This window comes from Penicillium psychrofluorescens (genome assembly GCF_964197705.1).
Source record: "Penicillium psychrofluorescens genome assembly, chromosome: 2".
NCBI lineage: Eukaryota > Fungi > Ascomycota > Eurotiomycetes > Eurotiales > Aspergillaceae > Penicillium > Penicillium psychrofluorescens.
The window spans coordinates 2,234,906-2,259,645 of record NC_133440.1 but is presented as its reverse complement, the minus strand read 5'-3'; the positions used below and the strand labels follow the sequence as shown (position 1 = coordinate 2,259,645).

At 54.8% G+C, this 24,740-nt stretch overlaps 8 protein-coding genes across 8 annotated transcripts; 4 read left to right on the top strand and 4 right to left on the bottom strand.

Annotated features, from left to right (window-relative positions):
- Positions 1–167: 167 nt before the first annotated feature.
- PFLUO_LOCUS3042 (mRNA cleavage and polyadenylation factor subunit) lies at positions 168–4,804 on the top strand (the record flags this gene model as incomplete). The annotated part of the gene is made up of 9 exons (XM_073780247.1): positions 168–2,136; positions 2,192–2,496; positions 2,550–2,717; positions 2,773–3,141; positions 3,194–3,392; positions 3,453–3,528; positions 3,587–4,040; positions 4,104–4,251; positions 4,323–4,804. The coding sequence occupies 9 exons, from the start codon at positions 168–170 to the stop codon at positions 4,802–4,804; spliced, it is 4,170 nt and encodes a 1,389-aa protein (XP_073637120.1).
- A 714-nt stretch (positions 4,805–5,518) lies between these two features.
- Positions 5,519–7,443, bottom strand: PFLUO_LOCUS3041 (uncharacterized protein; the record flags this gene model as incomplete). The annotated part of the gene is made up of 2 exons (XM_073780246.1): positions 5,519–7,202; positions 7,295–7,443. The coding sequence occupies 2 exons, from the start codon at positions 7,441–7,443 to the stop codon at positions 5,519–5,521; spliced, it is 1,833 nt and encodes a 610-aa protein (XP_073637119.1).
- A 3,147-nt stretch (positions 7,444–10,590) lies between these two features.
- On the bottom strand, positions 10,591–13,735 carry PFLUO_LOCUS3040 (uncharacterized protein; the record flags this gene model as incomplete). Its single annotated transcript, XM_073780244.1, has 4 exons — positions 10,591–10,704; positions 10,773–13,285; positions 13,347–13,465; positions 13,680–13,735. 4 exons carry the CDS (start codon positions 13,733–13,735, stop codon positions 10,591–10,593), a joined length of 2,802 nt encoding a protein of 933 aa, XP_073637118.1.
- Positions 13,736–14,474: 739 nt separating this feature from the next.
- On the top strand, positions 14,475–15,909 carry PFLUO_LOCUS3039 (Glucosamine-6-phosphate isomerase (Glucosamine-6-phosphate deaminase) (GNPDA) (GlcN6P deaminase); the record flags this gene model as incomplete). The annotated part of the gene is made up of 5 exons (XM_073780243.1): positions 14,475–14,500; positions 14,634–14,684; positions 14,732–14,793; positions 14,844–14,992; positions 15,040–15,909. 5 exons carry the CDS (start codon positions 14,475–14,477, stop codon positions 15,907–15,909), a joined length of 1,158 nt encoding a protein of 385 aa, XP_073637117.1.
- Positions 15,910–16,269: 360 nt separating this feature from the next.
- PFLUO_LOCUS3038 (uncharacterized protein) lies at positions 16,270–17,818 on the bottom strand (the record flags this gene model as incomplete). The annotated part of the gene is made up of 2 exons (XM_073780242.1): positions 16,270–17,284; positions 17,337–17,818. 2 exons carry the CDS (start codon positions 17,816–17,818, stop codon positions 16,270–16,272), a joined length of 1,497 nt encoding a protein of 498 aa, XP_073637116.1.
- Positions 17,819–18,601: 783 nt separating this feature from the next.
- PFLUO_LOCUS3037 (uncharacterized protein) lies at positions 18,602–20,230 on the top strand (the record flags this gene model as incomplete). The annotated part of the gene is made up of 1 exon (XM_073780241.1): positions 18,602–20,230. One exon carries the CDS (start codon positions 18,602–18,604, stop codon positions 20,228–20,230), a length of 1,629 nt encoding a protein of 542 aa, XP_073637115.1.
- Positions 20,231–20,730: 500 nt separating this feature from the next.
- Positions 20,731–22,067, bottom strand: PFLUO_LOCUS3036 (N-acetyl-glucosamine-6-phosphate deacetylase; the record flags this gene model as incomplete). Its single annotated transcript, XM_073780240.1, has 2 exons — positions 20,731–21,639; positions 21,696–22,067. The coding sequence occupies 2 exons, from the start codon at positions 22,065–22,067 to the stop codon at positions 20,731–20,733; spliced, it is 1,281 nt and encodes a 426-aa protein (XP_073637114.1).
- A 687-nt stretch (positions 22,068–22,754) lies between these two features.
- PFLUO_LOCUS3035 (uncharacterized protein) lies at positions 22,755–24,489 on the top strand (the record flags this gene model as incomplete). Its single annotated transcript, XM_073780239.1, has 4 exons — positions 22,755–23,396; positions 23,455–24,077; positions 24,134–24,229; positions 24,285–24,489. 4 exons carry the CDS (start codon positions 22,755–22,757, stop codon positions 24,487–24,489), a joined length of 1,566 nt encoding a protein of 521 aa, XP_073637113.1.
- Between the last annotated feature and the right edge of the window lie 251 nt (positions 24,490–24,740).

The following is a 24,740-nucleotide window of genomic DNA, read 5'->3' as shown; positions in this document are numbered from 1 at the left end:
CCGTGACGATAAGAGGTCACCTGATGTTATCAATCAACTCCGTCGCGTTTCTGCTTGTCCTTGTTGGAGTCCCCAATCCAATTGCAATGATCCTCATCCAACGAGGACTTGAGGCAATTCAAGAAGTCTGAAGACGATCTGTGCATTGACGCGGCTGGGTTTGCCAGATGCAGTGCTATACGGAGCTACTACCCCCAACTGGGGTCACCCATGCCTTGGCTGTTCCTTTTCTTTCGGCAACCGCCAGGAATCTGATTGTCGTTAGAACATCTCTTTTACAAATATTCACTCTGCTCAATGTGTCTCCTCAGCCGACATCCGAAAGTGTCGACAATGCCAGCCAAGAGACAACGACAAAACTAGTCCTCGAGAAGGAGTACCCTCTCCCAGGAACGGTGACAGATTTAAGCCGGGTCAAGATCTTGAACTCCAAAAGCGGCGGTGAAGCTATTCTGCTTGCAGTTCGAAACGCCAAACTGAGCTTGATCGAGTGGGACCCCGAGCGCCAGGGCATTTCTACCATCTCCATCCACTACTATGAACGAGATGACTTGACCCGCAGCCCGTGGGTTCCCGACCTGAGCCAGTGTGGCAGTATCCTCAGCGTGGATCCAAGCAGTAGGTGTGCGGTGTACAATTTTGGGATTCGCAACCTGGCCATTCTGCCTTTTCATCAGGCCGGAGATGACCTGGTGATGGACGATTACGACTCGGAGCTCGACGGCGAACGCCCTGGCCCCAAGGATGAAGCGGAAGCCGACAAAAGCAAAGACGCAGCAGCACACCAGACGCCCTACGCTTCGTCGTTTGTTCTGCCATTGGCGGCCTTGGATCCGTCTTTACTGCATCCCATAAGTCTTGCATTTCTATACGAATATAGGGAGCCGACATTTGGCATATTGTATTCACAAGTTGCAACCTCCAATGCTCTTATTCACGAAAGAAAAGACGTGATGTTCTACGCTGTTTTCACGCTAGATCTGGAGCAGCGGGCATCCACGACTCTACTTTCGGTTTCAAGATTGCCGAGCGACTTGTTCAAAGTGGTTGCCCTCCCGCCCCCCGTGGGTGGAGCTCTGCTCATTGGTTCGAATGAGATTGTACATGTTGACCAAGGCGGCAAGACCAACGCTGTAGGTGTCAACGAGTTTTCCAGACAGGTCTCATCCTTTTCGATGACAGATCAGTCAAATCTGGCTTGTCGACTGGAGGGCTGTGTGGTCGAGCGCCTCGGCGGCGATAGTGGTGATCTGCTACTGGCACTTTCGTCGGGGCAGATGGCGCTGATCAAGTTCAAGCTCGATGGACGCTCAGTGTCCGGCCTCACAGTTCACGCTTTACCTGCACACACAGGTGGAGATTTTATGAAGTCAGCTGCATCATGCTCAACTTGCTTCGGCGATGGCAACGTCTTCATCGGTAGCGAGGACTCAGATTCCGTGCTTTTGGAGTGGATCTCCGCAAAAAGACTTCGGGCTGAATCAAAGCAAACGGCCAACGGCCTTGAAGATTCTGCAGAAGATGACCAAATGGAAGACGACGCGTACGAAGATGATCTGTATTCTACGGCCCCTGAACTGACGCAGCTCGACCAACGTACATCGTTCGCGAACTCGACTCCTGACTTCTATCATTTCCGATTGCAGGATCGGCTTTCCAGCATCGGTCCTTTGAGAGACATCACTCTAGGCAAATCTTTGCCAGTCACGAAGAGCATGAATTCCACACGCATTGACAGTGTTTCCGCCGAGTTGGAATTGGTGGCAGCCCATGGTTCGGACAAAGGGAGCGGTCTTGTGGTTGTGAAGCGAGAGATTGACCCTTCTACAACCATGTCTATGCAAATTGATGGTGCTGATGGTGTCTGGTCGGCCACCGTGACCAATGCCAAAGGGGTTTTGTCCAGTCCCAATCAAGTGGAAAGCAATACCTCCCGTCAATATGTGATTATCACACGGCCCACAGATGCAGAAAAGGAATCATCTGAAGTTCGTGTGGTAGAGGGGCAAGAATTGAAGCCTTTCACAGCCCCCGATTTCAATCCGAATGAAGATCAAACCGTCGATATCGGATCGTTGGCAGATGGTACTCGAGTGATTCAAGTCTTGCAGAATGAGGTTAGAAGTTACGACATGGGTAATTTTCCTACCGAAAGTCCAGGCGGAATTAGGACGGCTGACATACTACGCAGATTTGGGGTTGTCACAAATCTACCCCGTGTGGGACGATGAAGAAACTAGCGAGGAGCGCGTGGCTGTGAGCGCAAGCTTCGCTGATCCCTATCTTGTGATCGTTCGGGACGATGCAAGTCTGTTGCTCTTGCAAGTGGATGAAAGCCGTGATCTTGATGAGGTGTCACTTCCTACTGAGATCACTTCATTGACATGGCGCTCTGCCTGTCTGTATCATGACAAAACTAGAGCCTTCGCGGTCACCGAGCCGACCTCCCATAACGATACCCTGATGTTTTCACTGGACGTTGAATATAAGCTCTCGGTAGGCTGACCAGCTATAACCATCTAATTGAGGTTTCTAACCAGGCTCTGCAGATATTCCGATTGTCTGATTTGAAGCTGGTATCGGTCGTCGAAGGCATTGATTGTCTGCAACCAGTACTTTCAGCCGAACCACCCAGACGGTCCAATACGCGGGAAACTCTGACCGAAGCGATTGTTGCCAATCTTGGTGACCAGTCTTGCTCCTTTCCTTACTTGATCGTATGATCGTCCACATTTGGTTTCACACTCCTCAGATGCTGATTGGATCTTTTAGCTGCGGACCGATGGCGATGATATTTTTGTTTACAAGCCAGTGTTAACATCGTCTGATCTTGACGATGGGGGTTTGCAGAGCCTGCGATTCTATCGGGAAGCCAACCACACCCTGCCGAGGACGCCTTCACATGCGACTTCTGCTCAACAAGATGAGGATCAACAGCGATTTAGGCCTCTCCGAATCTTGCCTGACGTGTCGGGACTAAGCGCCGTTTTCATGCCTGGAGAATCGGCGGGATTCATCATTAGAACGCCAGCGAGCTCACCACACATTGTGCGTCTCAGAGGTGGATTTGCTCGATGGCTGAGTAGCTTTGATTCGTCAGCCACGGGCTGTGAGAAAGGTTTCATCTATGTGGATTCCAAGGTAAATTATTCTCTCATCGATCTGAATCTTCCATACTAATGGCCACTGCTAGGAATGCGTCCGCGCCTGCCAATTACCCCCAGGAACCCAATTCGACTATTCGTGGACGTTGCGCAAGATTCCCATGGAAGAACAGGTTGATTTCTTGGCCTATTCGTCATCCTCTGAGACCTATGTTCTCGCAACAAGTCAGCAGGTTGATTGGAAACTACCAGATGACGATGAGCTGCATCCTGAATGGCGCAATGAATGTGTGTTCTTCTTGATGTGCTTTTGAAGGGATATTATCGTATGCTAATGCAAATCTCCAGCGATGTCATTTTCCCCCAAAGTCACCCAGAGCTCCATCCAGGTCGTCAGTCCTAAAACGTGGACAGTGATCGATAGGTAAAGTCTTCTAGGATGTTTATGACCGTGATATTTCTCTAATCCTCGCTGTTCTTAGCTATCCTTTGGATCCCGCTGAACATGTAACTGCCGTAAAAAACGTCAGTTTGGAGCTTTCGGAGTCTGGCAATGAGCGCAGAGATATGATCGTCGTCGGCACTGCTATTGCCAAGGGTGAAGATATACCCGCCCGTGGTTGTATCTATGTTTTTAACGTGGCCAATGTGGTCCCGGACCCCGAAAAGCCCGAGTCTGGCCGCAAACTCAAGTTGATCGGAAAAGAGCCTGTGAAGGGCGCGGTTACGGCGCTGTCGGGCATCGGCGGCCAAGGCTTCGTGATAGTAGCTCAAGGTCAGAAGTGTTTGGTTCGTGGGTTGAAGGAGGATGGCAGTCTTCTTCCCGTGGCATTTATGGACATGCAATGCTACGTCAACGTCGCGAAAGAACTAAAGGGCACAGGGATGTGCATCCTGGGAGACGCGGTGAGGGGGCTTTGGTTTGTCGGATACTCGGTAAGCTTGTTCCCACTTCCGTGATTCGATCACTTCCTACAAAGGATCTAACACCCTGCTTAGGAGGAGCCCTACAAGATGACGCTCTTCGGCAAGGACTCGGAATACCTGGAGGTTGTGGCCGCGGATTTTCTTCCCGATGGAAACAAGCTTTACATTCTGATCGCTGATACCGACTGTAACCTACACGTTCTACAGTACGATCCAGAAGGTATGTGATAAGAAGTTTTTAAAATTCTGGCTCGGTTTTTGGCATTAGCTCACTGATCTTTTCCCTTTCAGATCCAAAGTCCTCCAATGGCGATCGACTGCTCAGCCGAAGTAAATTCTACACGGGCAACTTTGCATCCACTGTGACCCTACTACCACGTACTGCCGTCTCATCCGAGCTCATCGCCCCCAACGAGGACGAAATGGACTTGGATGAGAGCCTGTCCAACCACCAAGTGCTCGTCACGGCACAGAATGGATCCCTGGCGCTTGTGACCACTGTCGCAGAAGAGTCGTACCGCCGACTGTCAGCCCTGCAGTCACAACTAACCAACACTTTGGAGCATCCTGGTGGGTTGAACCCACGCGCATTCCGTGCCGTGGAGAGTGATGGCACTGCGGGACGAGGGATGGTCGATGGCAACCTGCTACGCCAGTGGCTAGACCTGAGTCGGCAACGCCAGGCCGAGATCGCCGGCCGGGTTGGTGCAACGGAATGGGAAATTCGAGCTGATTTGGAAAGCATCGGTGGGAATGGACTTGGCTATCTGTGATCCCTTTAATGAGGGGGAGTGAGTATCAAGACAATCAGGTCATCGATCTATTCCAACCAATTGCGGAGGTTCAGATCCGATCGAGGTTGGATCTTTGTTCTACTTTCTACAGATTTAATTGAACTAGACACAATTGGACATATCAACGATTTTGTCGTATTGCCAAAGAGATGCTGCGGATTGATCGCCGTCCGAAGACGAGAGAATCGGCATCACGATCACTGAAAGTAAATAGCGGCGTGACATCATAACACGATGGGATATAACAGGAAGAGACAGGAAAACACCAAGGCGAAACCGTAAACCCCCAAGGTTCCCTCCCAGGGCCTATAAGCCAAATTCCAGCGGCCCAAGTCCCAAAATAAGACAAAAAAAAAAGCACACACACAAAACTCCATTACACGCCCTTTTTCACCGGGTGCACCCAAAAAACAAACAAGAGAGACCCTCCCAAAACCCAAGTGGTATGCCGTATCCATATCCATGTCCGTAAAATTTCCAAATAAGAAAAAGCATATTCAGCGTGGCAGCATTGAATAAGTCATGTTTTTGTTTTCAAGGGAAGAAAAGAATGGAACGAGTGGTCTAGAGGAGCGAGTGGATAAACCAGACGAGGAGACCCCGATGTGCAAAATGCAGATGCAACCCAAAAGATAAAATGAAACGCCGCCACCGTCCTTTAGTGCGCCGGGCTGAGCATTCAATGATCATGAATCAGAAGACATCTTCTGCGGCGAAGTAGCGCTTATTCCGCCCACGGGTGGCGGCGAATTTCCCCTCGGGCATGTTGGTGTGGTGGACGACATGCGGCCGGTAGACGGCATCGACGGGTGCCTGCCAGTCATCCAGTCCGAGAGGGAAGTACTCGTACAGCAGATCGGTACTCTCGTTCGGGAAGGGCAGCGAAGATGCAAACTGGTGCGGCAGATTGGCCGTCTCCAGTAAAGGCAAGGACGACACGGTGCTGCGCGCCAGGCCATGGGAATGAGACATCTTGCGCATCTTGGCCGGCGGAATGGATGAGTCGAGGTTGACGGCCCGCTGCGGAGGAATCTGTTGAGGGGAAATCTGCTGGGGAGAAATCTGCTGAGGAGAGATCTGCTGAGGAGAGATCTGCTGCGGGGGGATCTCGCTAGTATTGTAAGGAGTCACCATCGTGGAGTCTAGTTGAAGACTGGAATCCCCGCCCTCTTCTTCATCCAGCAGGGACAAGTTGATCGGTGCTGCAGCACCAACGGACACAGTGCTCACACGGCGTTGGTGCTCAGCTGCCTGAGAACGTTGTTCTGGACTGGACTGAGGAAAGTAGGACTGATGTGTCTGCGGGATCGACGTCCAGTCTGGCGTCATTTGCGGTTGCTGAAGGATGCTAGGTGGGGGAACGGACGTTGTCTCTGGGGAGCTGCTCTGCACGGCACCCGATGAGGCCTTGGCCTTGGCAGGGGTGATACTGGCGCGGCGTGGGACGGACTCGCTAGTTGGTGTGCGGTTGAGTGTTGGCGCGTTGTTTGCTTGATTCTTGCGAGAGGCGGCAGCACTGCCGCTCAGTGGCAGGTCTTTGCGGGATTGAAAGTTCCGTGGGCTGCGGCCACGAACGATGACCGGCCCCGACTGCACCTCCGAGATGGAGATCTTGGCGCCGGTCGACAACGTGGCGACCACCTTGAGCCGAACCACGAAATGTTGTTGTAATTCCTTCCGACGTCCATTGTTGGCGGTGGCCACGCGAAACTGCAGACGCTTCCAGGCGATGGGAAAGGTCGCGTAGTCGGTGTCCAGGTCTTGTCCAGCCATGATGTCCAGCGGGATTGGTGGCGGTTCCTTCTCCACCTTGGCACCCGTGCTGGGGTTGCTCTCTTCGACCGCTGTGCCGGAGTTGGCAGCGGCTGCCGACGGTGTTTTCCATGGCACAGAGATGATCTTAACCGGGTTCCCCTCGACAGATTCGGTGGCCGAGACGGTGAGCTCCTGGGCGAGAATTGGAATGCGGTCGCCTTGATCGGTCATGATATAGCGCATCCCTCGCGGCAGGGTGACGGAACCGGTGATTTGGAACAGATTGCGACGATAGCAGGTCAGTTCGGCGCCTTGCTGGGGTGGCGCGTGCTCCGAAGGCGAAGTTGTGTAAGGCGACTCGGCCAGGAAGAACATCCCGTGTAGCTGCGCCGACACGGATAATGATGTCCTCCGCATTGAGTAGTCGAGCAGGGTGAAGTGGTAGACCGGCAGGGAAAAACTGAGCAGCTTGTTGTTGTGGTCGATGGAGGAATCTTGGGGCTGCTCTGGCGGCACGGGGTCGAAGGGAGCGACCATATCGGTGAAGGGGTCCTCATATCCGGACGGAAAGCGCTTGAGCGAGTGTGGGATGTTGTTTTGTTGAAAGGCGATATCATCGCTGCTACTCGCGACCGATCAGCCCTAGTGTCCTCGGATGGACGATCTCCCCTCGTGGGTCCCTTCCCCCCCCGTAAGATCGGATGCATCACTTACCTGACAAAGGTCTCGGTATCGAAGTTGGACCGGTGGTCTGGCAGGTCCAAGCCCGGCATGGCATTCAGATAGTCGGTTCCCTGGAGATTTCCGAGGGACAGCGGACTGGCCAGATACGGTGGCATAGCCATGGTGTCGAAGCCCTCCATGGCGAGGGTTGGGGGAGATGCGCGCACGAGGATCGGGAGAGGGAAAAGGCGCGTACGAAGAGGAAGAAGACAGGAAGAAAGAGGAGGAGTGAAGAAGAGAGAAATGGAAACAGAAAGTTGGGAAGGAAAGAGAGAGAGAGAGAGAGAGAAGAGAGAGGGAGAGGAGAGACCGAGAGAGAGACGGAGCCGGAGACAGTCGACGATGGGAACGGATTCGGGGAAAAGTGGGACCGTTTTGCGGAGACGAACGCAGCGGGTTAGACCGGTTTATAGTACAGGGTGTACAGTGCTATGGGGAGAGGATCGGATCGGATAGGTTAGGATAGGTTAGGTTAGGTTAGGATAGGATAGGATTGGTTCGGATAGGTAGGATAGGTAGATTCGATAGGATAGAGAAGAGAGCGTGCGGACGAGTGACGAGGGTTTCCCTCGTACTAATAATCTTCACCTTTTTTGCCTCCCACAGCCGACCCTGAAGATCATGGACTTGCACATCTTCAGATACCTCCAAGGCTCTCCGGGATCAAAAATAAAATAAAATCACTAATGATTCTGCAGGGCACTCCCTCTGTTCCACTCTTACTCTTCTCAGCCGATCAGCGACCGTTCGGGGGGGGCTGGACCACCACGGGGAGGGGAAGAAGACACAAGAGGATTACGCCCCCCGTCCATGATCAACATGGGCCCGTCTGACATGCAGCGCAGTCCCAGACGATGCCCACACACCAATCACCGTTGCTGGTGTTGGTTTCGGCCTCTCGCGTTCTCCGGGGGGTTGCCCTACACCGGCCTGATTGGGCCCAGCACCGCCCAGGAACCAACCTCTGAACAGTCGAGGCACACCACAGAAGAAAGTCGCCTCGTGGGGGCCAATCACTGCGCTGATGCCCGTCTACCACCATCATCATCCTCCTCTCCTTGTTGGTTCTATCCCAAGTTGGTGCCTCTAAACCCCAAATACCCCAGGAAAAAACCAGGGGGGAAAAATAAAAAAAAACCGGTCACGACCGTCCTGTAATCTACCGCTGGTGAAACCACCCCCGACCCCCCGTCGCGGCTCGCCTCGTGTGGAACCGTGGAAGAATCATGCTCTTGCCTGATCAAGTCTCGCACACCAAACCCATGTGAAAAGAGGAAAGCAAGAACGATAACATCCAACAGCCAGATAAGGCACGAAACCAGAGGTGAAGCTCTGGTGGGCGATCATCGAGCTCGCCCACCGATCCTTCATCTCCTGTGCATTTGCCCGATCCGTCCATTTTTAGGTCGCTCATCCGCACTCACCCCTCTTGACGATCCGGTGATGCCGAAGCCCTGTTCCTGCGCTGGAAGCTGCAATCCTCCTCCACCCAATCACTGGCCCCGAGGCACCGGGGCCAAGATGTTGAAATTCAGAGGGCCCTGTCCATCATGACATCTTTCCTTCCCGAGATTGTCAGGCCCTCCTACCCTTTTGGAGATCATTGCGCGCTTCCCAATGCGTATTTGTGCCGGGCAAGCACATCGGCGCAAGGGTACACATCCGGTGGGATCGCCTCGAGACCTCTGCACGCTGGTTCCAGAAGGGTACTAGCGACTGCAAGGCAAAAGAAAGAAGAGCACCCCGCCCAACAAGAATGGTCGGATGCCGGTGATCACCGAGTCGATCGATCTAAGCGCGTCCACGGAGGATCTGGTCCACACCCAGCGACCCAGCGACGCGGTCAAGACCTCTTGCTGTCGAGGTATGCGGCGAATGCAAAATGCGCGACAGGAACAACTGAGATAGAGTGGTACTGGAAGCATACCGCGCCCTGATCCCTGGCTACGGCCATTTCCCGAACGAAAGCAAGATAGAGGAATGTGGGCCGGCGCCAACCCATGAACGGCACCAGAATCCACCCATTCCCGGTTCAGCTTCATTCATCCCGTTCGGACTATGCACCCTCTGCATCTATTGCGGATATCAATTCCACATGGTCCTCGGATCTTTCTTTTGCCCCCGCGACGGGTGCATGTTTGATCGACGAAGGATGTGAGAGGATTCAACCGTCCATGGTTCTGACATGGCGAGAGGAGATTCCTTATCGGCATAGTTAACGACTCTTGTTTCTATTCTTTTCGTGTGATGTGCAGAACACGAAACAGGCGCACTCCCCCAATCCGGCCTAGTCGCGAATTCAGCGAGCGGTCTGTAAACTCCGGGCCTGATTTGGCCCCGATGTCCGAGGGCAATGCCTCGTTTTCGTTTCACAGTATGTTGGTGCCCTAGATGAGCCAGCCCTACAAAGCCCCAAAGCCAGACGGTTTGTTTTTGGCCCGCCGACGGGCAAACGGGAGACAACGATAGATAGAGGATCATTGCTGTCTGCAGACCCTGAGCCGTGTGCCCGTTCCAGGTACACGATCGCGCACCCCGTGCCGAAGCCCTCACTAAAAGCGGGAAGCAAAAAGTGGGTGCTTGACTTTCCAAGCGGAGTCCGGCTAAGCCCCCAAGGAAGACCCTGGTCCTTCCGTTTGAGCCCAACGGACGTCCGGGCCATTGAGCGTTCGCGGGCAGAGATGTGAAGTGGGGTTCTGACAGAAATAGTAGTTCCCGAACGAGCTAGTCGTGGCCAGCCAATTAATTCCCGACACCCTCAATCCATGGACGGGAGTTCATCATACAAGTCTTCCCAAGGCTGTTCTTCCCCCCCTGCGACGTGCAGCGGAGGGGCGCACAGAAGCCCCAAAGAAGGATGCAGGGGGGGGATTTAGTTGTTCGAGACGATCTCCCGTGATGCTGCTCGTGCAAGCTGCGGTCACTCGCTCGCTGCAGGCATCTAGAAGTCTCCAATTGATTCTACGGACAGTACGTTTCTGTGCGACCCGCATGCGGACTCGATGTATGTGTCCCGGACCAATTGTCGCCCCGGTCAACAATCGTATCCAATAATCGTGGTATATGCAGGAAATTCCTCTCGGTCACGAAAATAAATAATAAAAAAAGAAAAGAGTCAACCGGTCCATCCTTCCGAAGAGAGAAAGAGAAAGGATGGAAAAAACGCAGACAACCCCTCCTCCAAGTAACACCAAACGCGGGATGGATATCATAAACGTGGTGGAAAGCGAAAATCAAGCAGCTAAAAATAGAAACCGTGTAGACTATCACCAGCCCCCGCACTTCGATCAGGATGAATGCATGATCGTCCAAGTGGAGGCGTCGCAGTTGACCTCTTCGAAGCTATGTAGCATAGTGAATCCCATGGTGGATAGACAGTCGAAGTTGCCGTCGCCGTCGACCTGCAGGACAGTAGTCAGTATCTACCGGAAGGATTGAGCCCACTATCAAAACGGAAGGAAGCACCTACGCAATCCATGACTACCGCATTCGCTTTTAGCTTGCGGATCTGCTTGATAGCCAACAGAATCAACCCCTGCATGACGGTGGCGTAGTCTCCCGCATAGGGGGAGATGACCGGAGAGGAAATACCGCCGACAGATGTCTGCACTGCGCGCAGCGCTGGCATGTGTTCGGCCAACGCCGACCGCTCATTGTATATCACAACGCTTCCTAGCACCACGCCGTCCAGCGGTCGCTTTGCGCGGATGATGCCGCAATTGGGTGCTCCGCCAAGAGCCATGCGGTAGATGTCGATGACTCCCTGCCGTGCGGTTGTCTTGATGTGGTCGAGGATCGCCCGCGCAAAGTCCCAGCCGTAGACGAGGTCGTAGGTCACCTCTGCGTTCTGCAGGCTGGTAGCCAGCCCCTCTGGGGGACTCCATGAAGCCAAGTTGTGCAGCACTACGCTGCAAACAGGGCGCGACAACGCTGTGTTCCAGCCTAGGTTGGCGAACCACTGCCGTAGTCGCTTGCGCTCCATGGGGTTCGCAGTCGGAATGCCCAAGTAGATTCCAGGAAGACGCGATCCGAGCTGGAAGCGTTTCATGCCTTTGCGCTGTAAAAGAGTTCGAATGGCACGGTTGTGCAGCGAGTGTCCGATGGATAGCTTGCGCCGGGCAGGGTCGACGATCAGACAGGCAATGACACCGGTGCCGGTAGACCGAAAAAAGTAGGTCGCGCAGAATCCATACAGCGCCTGCGTGCTGCTGTTGCGGACTACAAAGTGTGCTTCATCGATCTCTTCCTGGCGCAGCAGAAAACTGTTGGAGGTCACGCCGAGCAGTTCAGAGCGTTGGCCAAGAGCACAATCGTTCCGAATTGTATCCAACAGCACATCCAAAGCATTGCCGTCCCGCTCCTCGTTCCAGCTCTCCACGAGCCAATGTTGCCGTGACTGATGGATCTTCTGGCTGCGACTAATCGAGCCTGGTAATGCACCTGTTGGCGTCAAATCGCCGTATAGAACCTTGACCAGTGCTTGGAGTGCCGTTTCCGTGAAGTCGTACGTACAGAGATAAGTCTCAATCGTTGGATCCATGGCGAAGTCATACGGCGAGCTGACTGCCACCACGATCACTGGCTTTTCAAGACGTTCGCCGGACGGAGAGTATTGGGACTGGCAGATCATCGAGACATGCTTGGTGAACCCCTGCTGGTAAAGATTGCGGTTGGCATCTGCCGTGATCACGATAACCGCACTCGCTCGATTGATGAGGTCCTCATGGATAGGACGCACGCCATTGGCCGTGTATGAGGTATGCAACACACGTCCGCTCCTCTGTCGCGAAAGCGAGCGCCCTAGTTCCTTGAAGACGCTTTCTCCACTCATCACCGAGGCGGTTCGATCCCAAGACACCGAGTCGTGCGGGAAATGACTATTTCCTGACACCGATTGTGACACTGCTGATGCCGGCAGCGGCTTCACCAACGGAGTCAAGAGCAAAAGTTCCTCGCCGGCATCGATAACATTTGATAGGGGAAGAAAGTTGCGCTTGTCCCGCAAAACCGAGATGGAGCCGTTGTATGCTCGCGTGGAGAGACTGGTGTGGGATGGTTGCATTTGGGTGAGCGAGAGGAGTCCCGGTGGGGTTAATGCCTGGTCCCAGGAGGTGCAGCGAGCCTTCAGATTGAGCACACGGCGCAAAGACTGTTGAATCCGAGGTCGGCCAATAATCCCGTTCTCCACGCCCAGCTTCAACCCGTTGATAGCTTCTTGTTGCACGGGAAATGACCGACAGATGATGATAACATCGCATCCAGCATTCTTTGCCATCACCGTGCCACCACCAACACCAATATTGTGCGTCAGGGCCTCCATCTCGAGACACTCTGATACGACGACTCCTTGAAAACCGAGGTCTTTTCGAAGAAGATCATCCACGACTTGATCGCTCAGACACGCGTGCATGACATTCATGCCAGCCGACGACATGGACACCCCACCTACCATCATGGCATCCAGGCCGTGGGTGATGGCATTGCGAAAAGGCACCAAGGCGCTCAGACTGAGTTGCTCCAGCGACTCCGTGATGATAGGGACGTCGGTATCCGAGCCGAGAAACTCCAGGTTGCCATAAGAAGGGAAGTGCTTGCCACAGGTGACGAGCCCTGCTTCTTGGTATCCTCTCATAACCTGCACGCCGTACTGTGAGGCTTCCTGGGGGTCATCGCCAGCGGTTCGGACGCCCAGTGGTTGATTGCGTACATTGGTCAACACGTCCAGCACCGGGCCGAGAATCCAATTGACCCCAACAGCCTTGAGTTCCTGCGCGGTTGCAACTGCCACTTCATGGGCCAGTGACTTGGAACCCGTCGCCGCAATGCCCATGGCGCTGGGAAATTGGCGTATATAGATTTCGTCATATAAACTGTTGACGCCGCCATTCTCTTGATCCAGAGCGATCAGTAATGGGACCGGATGGCCAGCATCACGGGCAATCGTCTGCAGTTCAAGAACCAACCGGGTTGTCTCCTCAGCGGCTGTAGGGGGGAGAGTCAGTGAGAACGGGCAGTCAATGGCAAGGAAATCGAATAATAGTACATTTGAGATTTTTCGCCGTGAGCAGCACAGAGCCGAGGTGGTAGTCCTCAATGAGCGAGCGGATCTGTGGAGTGACCGTGGTGCCATCAAAGCCCATCATAAAGAGCTGGCCCATTTGTCTGGGCAGTGTGTGTTAGCTGGAGGTAAACAAGCTCCCTTCCCAAAGGGGAAATCAGCTGAATCATTTGCAACCCTGGGGTTCCACAGCCACACCACACCCGTGGAGGCGGGAAATCTGGGGGAAAAAAGCTGGGGGCCGTAGGGGGGTGGAAGCATGGGGCACCGAGTGAACCAGGCCACGGGGATGGATTGTGATGAGGCTGATCGACATACCTATCCAGATCCGCCCAACCCGGGGGCAGCAGCATGTCCTCCTCCATCGGGGCCATGGTGGTGGCCCTGGAACGAGGAATGCCAGCCAGTGTCCCCCCTCCAGGCCGAGAGCCGCGATCGGGGGGGGGCGCGATGATGGAGGATGCAAACAGACAGCGGACACCAAGCTCGGAGGGAAACGTGGAATGGGGTGTGCACCGTGTCCAACAGTTCGTTCGTTACGTGTCCAGGGGAGGGAGGGAAGTTCAAGCGCAACGTTGCTCTCCCCTAGTTAGTTAACTAACCGCAGTCGATAAGATACAGCGAGGTCCGATAACTGACAGGATGCATCTGTCAGCAGTCAGGCTTACGTGATGTTCGGCCTGGCCCGAGGGTGACCACTTATTGGTGGTACAGTGGCACCCCAACTGCCTGAGACCCCCAAAGTACCTTTGTTGACCGCCTCCTTCGAAGGGACAGACCGCCCATGAATCGTAGTTTTTGAGTGGTGCGGACGCTAATTGCCGGCAGAGAATTAGCGCGATACTTGGGGGGGCCACCGACTGCTGCGATGACACTGTGATAATGAAAGAAAAATTCCATCAGTAGCGGGTCCCGCGAGCCAGAATGCAACGCTAATCGCCCGGATCTTTGAGGGTCTTCTCGCCGCCTTCGGTGAATCCAAGCCCCAACTGGGCTTAGCCGCTCTCGTCGACGCCGCGTTGCACGATGCAACCGTCCTCCAGTCTGTTGGTGGAGGTTGTAGTAACTAACTCTGGGTCCATCACTACTACCACTGTCACGACCGTAACAGCCATGGCGCTTTGGGGTCCGGAGCCTTCGTGACTTGTTCATCCTTTTGACTCTTCCTCTCTCTTCCTCCTTCTTAACTCCCACACACTCACACACACTCACTCACTCTCTTCCTCTCTCTCTCTTACACAACTGTTATCGAACTCGACATCTCCCTCTCAGCCCTATCGATCCCTTTGGCCTGTCCGAGCGCCCCGGTGACGTAGCCACCATGTACGTGTCTCCACATCTGTGTCGGACTAAATCCTGACGGCTGCCAGGCGTGTCATTATCAGAGAAGACCCCCAGACGGCCTCGGAGTACATCGCCGAATACATCATCAGTATGTCCTCTCGATCGCCAATGATGATCTCGACACTGACAGATCCCAAGGCCGCATCAAGACGTACAGCCCGACCGAGAGCCAGCCGTTCGTGCTGGGTCTGCCCACCGGCAGCAGCCCGGAGATCATCTACAAGATTCTGGTGCAGCGCCACCGCGCTGGCGAGATCTCCTTCAAGAATGTCGTGACGTTCAACATGGTATGTTCGGATGGACCAATTCAAATTCGAGTCCTAATTTCCCACAGGATGAATACGTGGGCTTGCCGCGCGACCACCCGGAGTCCTACCACAGCTTCATGTACAAGCACTTCTTCTCGCATGTCGACATCCCCCCGCAGAATATCAACATCCTCGACGGCACTGCTCCCGATCTCACGGCCGAGTGCGCATCGTTCGAGGCGCGCATTGCCCGCGTGGGCGGCATTGAACTGTTCCTGGGCGGCGTCGGACCGGACGGACACATCGCATTCAACGAGCCCGGCTCGTCGCTGAACAGCCGCACGCGCGTCAAGACCCTGGCGTACGATACGATTCTAGCCAATTCGCGCTTCTTCGATAATGACATCACCAAAGTCCCCCGCATGGCGATGACGGTGGGTATCCAGACGATCATGGACTCGCGGGAGGTGGTGATCGTAGCGACGGGTGCGCACAAGGCGTTTGCCATCCAAAAGGGACTCGAAGATGGAGTGAACCACATGTGGACGCTCTCGGCCCTACAACTGCACCAGCACCCACTGGTGGTCTGTGATCGCGACGCCACGCTGGAACTCAAGGTGAAGACCGTCCGGTACTTCGAGGGCATCGAGCAAGCCGGCACGGATGCCCGCACACAGGGGCCCGCTCTTGTCTATCGTCCTCGCACCTACGTCCCCGCTCCGCTGCCGGCCAAGAGGCCCTCGCCGCGCCAGCAGCCCACGCCCGACGGCACGCCGCAGAAGGTGCCCATGGATCTGCGCATCAACACGGAGCTCCAGCGCTCAATGGAGGAGGACGAGCTCACCCCTGACAGTATGTCCTCGCGCATGATCGACTCGGCCGTTGGTGGCCTGGACAGTACGCTGAAGAACGACCTAGTCCTTGACCGTATGGGCGCGCGGATGGCCGCTCACTGAAAAGGTATTCAAATTCACTGCAATTTTTTTTCTTCTGATTTCCCCATCTTGGTCCCCAAAGACAATGGGTCTTATGGGATTCTTGATCTTGCCTGTTTTCTAGTCAGTATCGGCATGGTTTTTGATGATTTTTATGGTTACGGAGGTCGCGGAGTTTTTGTCCCTTTTTAATTTTTGAGACCATCTCATTTCGCATTTGTAAAGAGAATAGATACATGGTGAATAGCACTCCAATCAATATCCCATACGACAATGTCTTCATGCATGAATGCTTTACCGAGTACGAAATGAATTGACTGGCGTTGACTTTTGTTGCTAAATACACTCTATCCATGCAATCATCGCGAGATATACAACATCTTATAGCTTGGCAAATACCGAGACCACCGCACCGCTCATATCGACCAGGGTGCTCTTGTTCTGCAGCCAAGCCTCAATGCCGCGGCGGCCATTCTCCACGCCCAGACCGCTCTTCTTCCATCCACCCACGGCCATCTCGGCAGGACTCTCGCCCCACGTGTTTACCCAGGTAATACCGGCCTGGAGCTGGTCAATAACCCGGTGGGCCTGGTTCAGGTCCTTGGTGAAGACGCCGGCGGCGAGACCCAGCTCGGTAGCGTTGGCGCGCTTCACAGCCTCGTCGACAGTATCGTAGTACAGGATCGACATGACAGGCCCGAAAATCTCCTCCTTGACAATGCGCATCGAGTCATTGCAATCCGTGAAAACAGTCGGTTGGACCCAGAATCCAGCCTGGAGGTCCTTGGGCACCACCGGTTTCTCGGGACCACCACAAAGGAGGGTGGCCTTGTCAGTCTCGATTCCGTGGCGGATATACGAAACCACCTTCTCGTAGTGAATAGCAGAGCTCAGGGGACCAAAGTTTGTCGCCTCATCAAAGAGCGGACCCGGCCGCACATGCTGGATCTTCTCGAGCAGGCGCTTCTCAAAAGCTGCCTTCATCGAACGAGGGACAAACACCCGAGTGCCGTTGGTGCAGACCTGGCCGGTGGAGTAGAAATTAGCCATCATGGCACCGTCAACCGCACTCTCCAGGTCGGCATCCGGGCATACGACCAGCGGGCTCTTGCCGCCCAGCTCCATGGTCGCGTATTTCATGCTGCCCGCCGCAGCCCCCGCCACTTTCATTCCTGTGGCAACCTGGCCAGTGAACGAGACCTTGGCGATGGTCGGATGGCTGGTCAGGTATGCGCCCACATCACCAGCACCGTTGATGACATTAAACGCGCCGGCGGGCAGACCGGCTTCTGTGTAAATCTCCGCAAGGGTCTGTCCGTGGAGCGGGGTGTATTCACTTGGCTTGTAGACCATGGTGTTTCCGGCGGCAAGGCAGGCAGCCGATTTCCAGAGGGCACTATAAGACTGTGTGAGAGAGTCTTCTCCTACAAAGAAAGGGGAAATCATACATCTGAATGGGATAGTTCCAAGCTCCAATACCGGCACACACCCCCAAAGGCACCTTCTTGGTGTACACCCAGGCATCCTCGCGCAGCTGGGTAGTCTCGCCATTGAGACCGCCACCGCCAATAAAGTTGGCATAGTACTCCAGGACATCGGCACCGGTCACGACGTCGACGGTACTCGTCTCCGTAAAGGCCTTGCCCGAGTCGAGGGTCTCGATTTTGGCAATTTCATCGTTGCGCTCGCGGAGGAGGGCAGCCGCCTTGTGAAGGATGCGGGCACGAGCAATGGGCGGGGTATTGGACCATTCCGGGAAAGCCTTGTCGGCAGCGACAATGGCAGTGTCGATGTCGGCGTGCGCGGCGATCTGGATGTCGGCCAGCGGGGTTGCGGTGGCGGGGTTGATGGTCTGAAAAGTCTTGCCGGACGAGGCCGCATGCGCCTGGCCGTTGTAGTAGAGCTGTCGAGTCGGGTAGGGGAGGGACATTGTGGGAGGTGAGGAGGGAAGGATGGAGGAGTTTCGAGAGTAAATGATGATCTGTTTCTGCTCTCGGACCAGAAAGTCTTCAGCACACCGCTAGGGTCACCGCCTGTGCGGGCGATGGCCGAGCCGTCAGGTAACGGGTACAAGTGGGGCCCGGAAAGGTTGTATGGCGCTGGGTACTTATGTAGTGAGTAGTAGTAAGAGTAATAGTAGTGAGCCAGGTAGTCAATAATAGTATAGTAGATAAGCTTGCTAGGATGTGCCGCTGAAGGTGTGGCGTGAGACTGGGATCACTTGTACTGTAGTAGTATCAGTACGAACTATGTGAGGGGAAAGTAAGGCTGGAACTCCGAGGGAAAAAAGCACGCTAAGAGCCCCATTCGCTACATGACGTAGCTGTCGGACTATACGAGATATTCTACAATCACAATCGAAATGGATTCACTGGTTGAGCTCATGAGTAGTCTATATATCCTAGGTACTCTAGACTCTATGATGGTCTACTCCAGAGACATCACTCAGATACAACTCTGATCCATGTGGACCTGCATTATCTAATGCACTCCACCTTTTCGATCGCCGCCACTCACAACGCGCCAATAGTTGGGTCCAAAGGTCAAAAAAAAAAAAAAAAAGAGGCACACATGAGAGATGGCCGAATCGGGTTACTAGATAGAGAAGCCAATGGAGGCCTTCCCGCTCTTTCCCGTCACGACACGCTTTCCCTTCAGCATCTTTCCCTTCAGCTCCTTCCCGTTCTCTCCCCCTCCTTAATCCCATTTCAACATGGCCACCACCAACGAGCTCCCCGCTGTCGACGTCAACTCCTACGACTATGTCATTGTCGGTGGCGGCACCGCGGGCTGTGTCATTGCCGCACGCCTGGCGCAGTACCTGCCCAACAAGCGCATCCTTGTCATTGAGGGTGGTCCCAGCGACTACAACGATGACCGCGTGCTTAACCTGAAGGAGTGGCTGAGTCTGCTCGGTGGAGAGCTCGACTATGATTACCCCACCACTGAGCAGCCCATGGGCAACAGCCATATTCGACACTCCCGCGCCAAGGTGCTCGGTGGTTGCTCCAGCCACAACACTCTGATCTCGTTCCGCCCCTTCGAGTACGACTGCCAGAACTGGGTTGCCAAGGGCTGCAAAGGCTGGGACTTTGAGACCTTCACCCGCCTGGTTGACAACCTGCGCAACACCATCCAGCCCGTGCACGCCCGCCACCAGAACCAGCTGTGCAAGGATTGGATCCAGGCCTGTTCTTCGGCCATGAAGATCCCCATGATCGAGAACTTCAACGACGACATCCGTAACAAGGGCGATCTGACCGAGGGTGTGGGCTTCTTCAACGTCTCCTACAACCCGGACGATGGCCGCCGCAGCAGCGCGAGCGTTGCCTACATCCACCCCATCCTGCATGGTGACGAGAAGCGCCCCAACCTGACCATCCTGACCAACGCTTGGGTGTCCAAGGTGAATATCGAGGGTGACGAGGTCACTGGTGTCAATGTGACCCTGCAGTCCGGTGTCAAACACACCCTGCGCGCCAAAAAGGAGACCATCCTGTGTGCCGGTGCCGTGGACACCCCGCGTCTGATGCTGTTGTCCGGTCTGGGTCCCCGGGAGCAGCTGTCCTCGCTGGGAATCCCCGTGGTGAAGGACATCCCCGGTGTGGGCGAGAACCTCCTAGACCACCCGGAGAGTATCATCATCTGGGAGCTCAACCAGCCCGTGCCTCCGAACCAGACCACAATGGACTCGGACGCCGGTATCTTCATGCGTCGCGAGAAGCCCAACGCTGCCGGCTTCGACGGCCGCGCCGCCGACGTGATGATGCACTGCTACCAGATTCCCTTCTGTCTCAATACCATTCGTCTGGGATACGAAGTGCCCGTCGATGCCTTCTGCATGACCCCCAACATCCCGCGCCCCCGTTCGCGTGGTCGTCTTTACTTGACCTCTGCCGACCCCTCCGTAAAGCCGGCACTGGACTTCCGCTACTTCACCGACCCCGAGGGCTACGACGCCGCCACCATTGTGGCTGGTCTTCGGGCTGCCCGTGAGATTGCCAAGGAGGCTCCATTCAAGAACTGGCTCAAGCGCGAGGTGGCTCCCGGCCCCAAGCTCCAGACTGACGAGGAGCTCTCCGAGTATGGTCGTCGCGTGGCGCACACTGTGTACCACCCGGCCGGAACCACCAAGATGGGTGATGTGGTCAATGATCCTCTGGCGGTGGTGGATCCCAAGCTGAAGATCCGCGGCCTGAAGAACGTCCGCATTGCGGATGCCGGTGTATTCCCCGACATGCCCAGCGTCAACCCCATGGTGACCGTGCTGTCCATTGGTGAGCGTGCCGCCGAACTCATTGCCGAAGAGGCCGGCTGGACTCGCTCGCAGCCCCGCCTGTAAAGGGACGGAATGGCGATGTGAAAAGTGTTCCTTTCTTTTTTTTTCGTTTTGCATATGAGCGAGCGGCGCAGTGCTCCGTCCGAGTTATAGATAAGAGGGTCCACGCGAGACGTGGATTCTTCTGTAGTCCCTTTCGGCTGCTTCACAATCTGCTAGACAGATGTGAGATTCTTCGGTTCATGGATATTTATATATGACATGCAGTTTTAACTAGTATATCTTGGACATAGGGAGTTAACTCATGGAGACTCAAAAATACATGCAAGTTCCAATGCACACACCCACACCCACACACATATATATATATACCCAATAATGTCTGAATCTATGATCACATGCTTTCTTGTTCGTGCTCTATGCGATCTTTCGCTGGAGATAAAGAGTGCAATTAACGCCGAAGGTCCACCATCGCAGAGAGAAATCCACCCATGAAATGTTAGAAAATACGCAGAAAAATGACGGCCTGGGATATTCACGTTAGATAAAGGAAAGAAAAAATTTCACATCGCCGCCGCCTTCTCGGTATCATGGATTTTGACCCCCAGCTTCCACACCTGGTCTACCGTCAGTGTCCGACCCGAGTCATCGTCCTGCTTCTCACCCAAGACAACTAGATCGGCATCGGCGCCGCTCGCCAGCGACCCCTTCACGCCTTGCAGGCCCAGCAATCGCGCCGGTGTGGCTGTGACGGCATTGATCGCGTCCGCCGTGGAGGAACCCGACCAGCGACGGAAGTTGTTCACACATTCGATGAGTGTGGCCGAGCTGCCAGCAATCTTATCGGATCCCTCCAGGGTCAGACGGGCACCGGTCTTAACGATGCGCTCGCCGTTGGTCCACTCGTACACACCGTCCGGCAAACCACAGAGGCGCATGGCATCCGTGACCAGCACCAGACCATCCGGGTGCGCGTTGTACGCGATCTTGATGGAGGTAGGATGCAGATGGATGCCGTCGGCAATGACCCCGTAGAACGGACGGCGCCGCTCGCTCTGGCCCAGGAGACCGAAGATGCCCGGGTTGCGGTGGTAGAAGGGCCGCATGGCGTTGAAAAGGTGGGTGATCATGCGCGCGCCCTGGTGCGTGGCCGACACGGCCTGTTCGTAAGTGGCGTCCGAGTGGCCAATGGCGAAGATGATTCCGCGCTTTGCGATTTCGGGGATCTGCGCCATCATGTTGCCCACCTCTGGAGCGGCGGTGATCATCTTGATGGGACCGGGGGTGTTCAGATGCTCGGCGCCGTAGCAATGCACCAGATCCTCCAAGGTCTGAGCGGCGCGCAACACTTCGGGCTTGTGGATGCCATTGCGACCGGGGCTGAGGAAGGGGCCCTCGACGTGTGCACCCAGGGACTCGGCGCCATCCTCGGGGCGGAGAGTGCTCGCGGAGGGACCGAGAGAAGGCAACACCTGTCATGGCCATTTAGTTTTTCGCGATAGACCGCCGAGAACATCTTCGCGCTTACCTTCCAGTAGACCTCGGGCGTGGAGCTGATCACCGTCGGCAGGTAGGACGTCACACCGGTGCGGGCCAGACCGTGATTGACCATGCGCAGGCCCTCATCGTACTCTTCCTTGGTGTCACAGGGCACCGAGAAATCAAAGCCCTGCGCACCGTTCAGCTGCACATCGATCAGACCGGGGGCCAGAATGCGGCCGCCCAGATCGATGATCTCGTCGGGGGAGAGGTGCAGTTCATAAAAGGCCTCCTGGTCCTTGAGGATCTTGCCGGACAGCGAGTCGATCCAAAGATCCTGCTCGACGAGCTCGGCGCCGCGCACCAGCCGACAGTTGGTGAACTTGGTGATGCGCGGGTGGGAGGCCGTTTTGCCGGGCATGATGATAACGGGTGGATGATTATTATGATGGGGGAATCAGTCACCTGGAAGAAGAGGGGGAGCCATGATATAATGGACCAAACAATCGGGTTAGGGTAAGCCAGGGCATTATGGAAGGGACCATGACGATAGAATGCAACAGTAGTGATGGGAGGCGGCCCGCCGAGAGCGGTGGAATCGGGTGGGGCTTGAATTCACCGAAGGCGAGGAGGGCTCTGATTTCCAATGCGACGCTGTGCCGGACAACGCCAAAACATAGCAGGTTACACTCCATGAGCCGAAAAGACGGTCGCATTCGGCAAATCTGCTAGTACCAACTTCGGGAGCCTCTCGAGTTATCTATATCTCCACAACTTCTCCAGTCTGGCGGGGAATCGGTCGACTTCCGACGACCATAATGAATCATCCGGAGGGTCGGCCATGTCTCCACGTCGCATGCGAAAAACCCCACGGGCGGGAGGCACTCGATGGAACAGCTATTCCCGGAGGTGGATTGAACAACTAATAAAGAATGGCCTCCATCGATGATCGAACCTTCCGTTTTCATGCTCGTTCTTGCTCGACACCCATCACCCCCCCAACACCGGAATTGGCCCTCGCTCACGTGGCCCACCAACATTCCAGCCGTTATTTGTGATCGGATCGTTGCTCGCATCCCTTTCTGGATTGTTCTTTCTCTTCCCCATCATGGCCAAGGTCCAGTCCGAGCTGGAGATGTCGGAGAACGTGGCCCACGAGTCCTCACAGAAGAAGCAGCAAGATGAGCAACATTCGGAGACCATGACCACCCAGACCGACGACCCCGAGGCCGGGCCCGACCACGCCATCGTCGGCCCGTCGTGGATGTACAAGCCGATGCTGACCATCGGCTCCTTCCAGCTGCCGTGGTTTGCCTCGCCCGAGACCCAGCTGGTGCTGGTCTCGTTCGTCTGTTTCCTCTGCCCCGGCATGTTCAATGCCGTCTCAGGACTCGGAGGCGCTGGCCAACTCAAGACCACCGATGTCAACAACGCCAACACCGCGCTCTACAGTACTTTCGCCGTCGTGGGCTTCTTTGCCGGGTCGGTCGCCAACCGCATTGGGCTTCGTTTGACGCTCTCGATCGGGGGCTTCGGATACTTCCTCTATGTTGCATCGCTCCTCTCATATAATATCAACCAGAATGCCGGGTTCCTGATCTTTGCCGGCGCGCTGCTCGGCGTCTGCGGCGGCTTGCTGTGGTGTGCACAGGGTGCGGTGATGATGAGCTATCCCCATGAACACGAGAAGGGCAAGTTTATCTCGATCTTTTGGGTTATCTTCAACCTGGGTGGCGTCATTGGCAGCCTGGTAAGTTTGGGCCCCAATTAAAAAAAAAAAAAGTTTAGCGCTTATATGACATTTGTAGATCCCTCTCGCTCAGAACATGCATTCCACAGCTGGCACGGTGGACAATGGTACCTACATTGCATTTCTGGTTCTCATGGCAATAGGATTCGTCCTCTGCTGGGGCCTCGCCGATTCGAAATACATCATGCGCAAAGACGGGTCCCGGGTAATTGTGATCAAGAATCCCACCTGGAAGTCCGAATTCGTCGGGCTGTGGGAGACGCTTCGCAGCGACTCATATATCATCTTCCTCTTCCCCATGTTCCTGGCCAGTAACTGGTTCTACGGATACCACTTCAACAGCGTTAACGGGGCCTACTTCACAATCCGCACACGCGCCCTCAACAGTCTGCTCTACTGGCTGATGCAGATGGTTGGCGCCTTTATCTTTGGCCAGCTGCTCGATCTGAAAATCTTCTCTCGGCCCATGCGCGCCAGGATCAACTTTGGCTTGATCATAATGATCACATTGGGTGTCTGGGGTGGTGGCTATGCTTTCCAGAAACAGTATACGCGGGAAATGGTCAAGAATGACAAGAATTTTGCCAAGACGGACTTCATGGACGGCGGCTACATTGGTCCCATGTTTTTGTACATGTTTTATGGGTTCTATGATGCTGCGTTCCAGACCTGCACCTACTGGTAAGTGAACGAACGACTCAAGAGTTCCATCCGAACCTTGCTAATTTGCGGCTTAGGTACATGGGCTCGCTTTCCAACAACGCCCGGAAGCTGGCCAATTTCGCTGGTTTCTACAAGGGAATCCAGTCGGCCGGTGCAGCTGCCATGTGGCGGTAAGTCTTTGATCTTCATTCTCTTTGGTGTTCCATCACTGATAACTCCTCATAGCCTGGATGCTGAAAACACACCGTTCATGACGGAGTTTGCCTCATGCTGGGGTCTGTTGCTTGGCAGCCTGCTCATCGCATCGCCTGTGATCTGGTTCAAGATCAAGGACAACACCGCGGTGGAAGATGACCTGCGCTTCTCAGATGAGACGGCCGCCGACGTTATGGGTGGCGAGGCGAAGCAGCCACCTGCAGAAGAGCTCTGAAAGAAAAAAGAAAAAAAAAAGGGACAGGAGCGGCAAAGCCGAATCTTCTTTGCGTGATTGTATTTTTGTATTAGACAAGTGCTACGATAGGTCTGTAGATACAAAACCTCCTAGAAATTCATATATTGATATGTTAAGCAAAGCCCATCTCGAACCTTCGATGTTCGGATGAGGCTCAACTGTTCCTTGTAAACACTAAAATAACCCTAAGCAAGCAAGTCGGGTCCAAGCGTTCACCAAGCAATACCCAT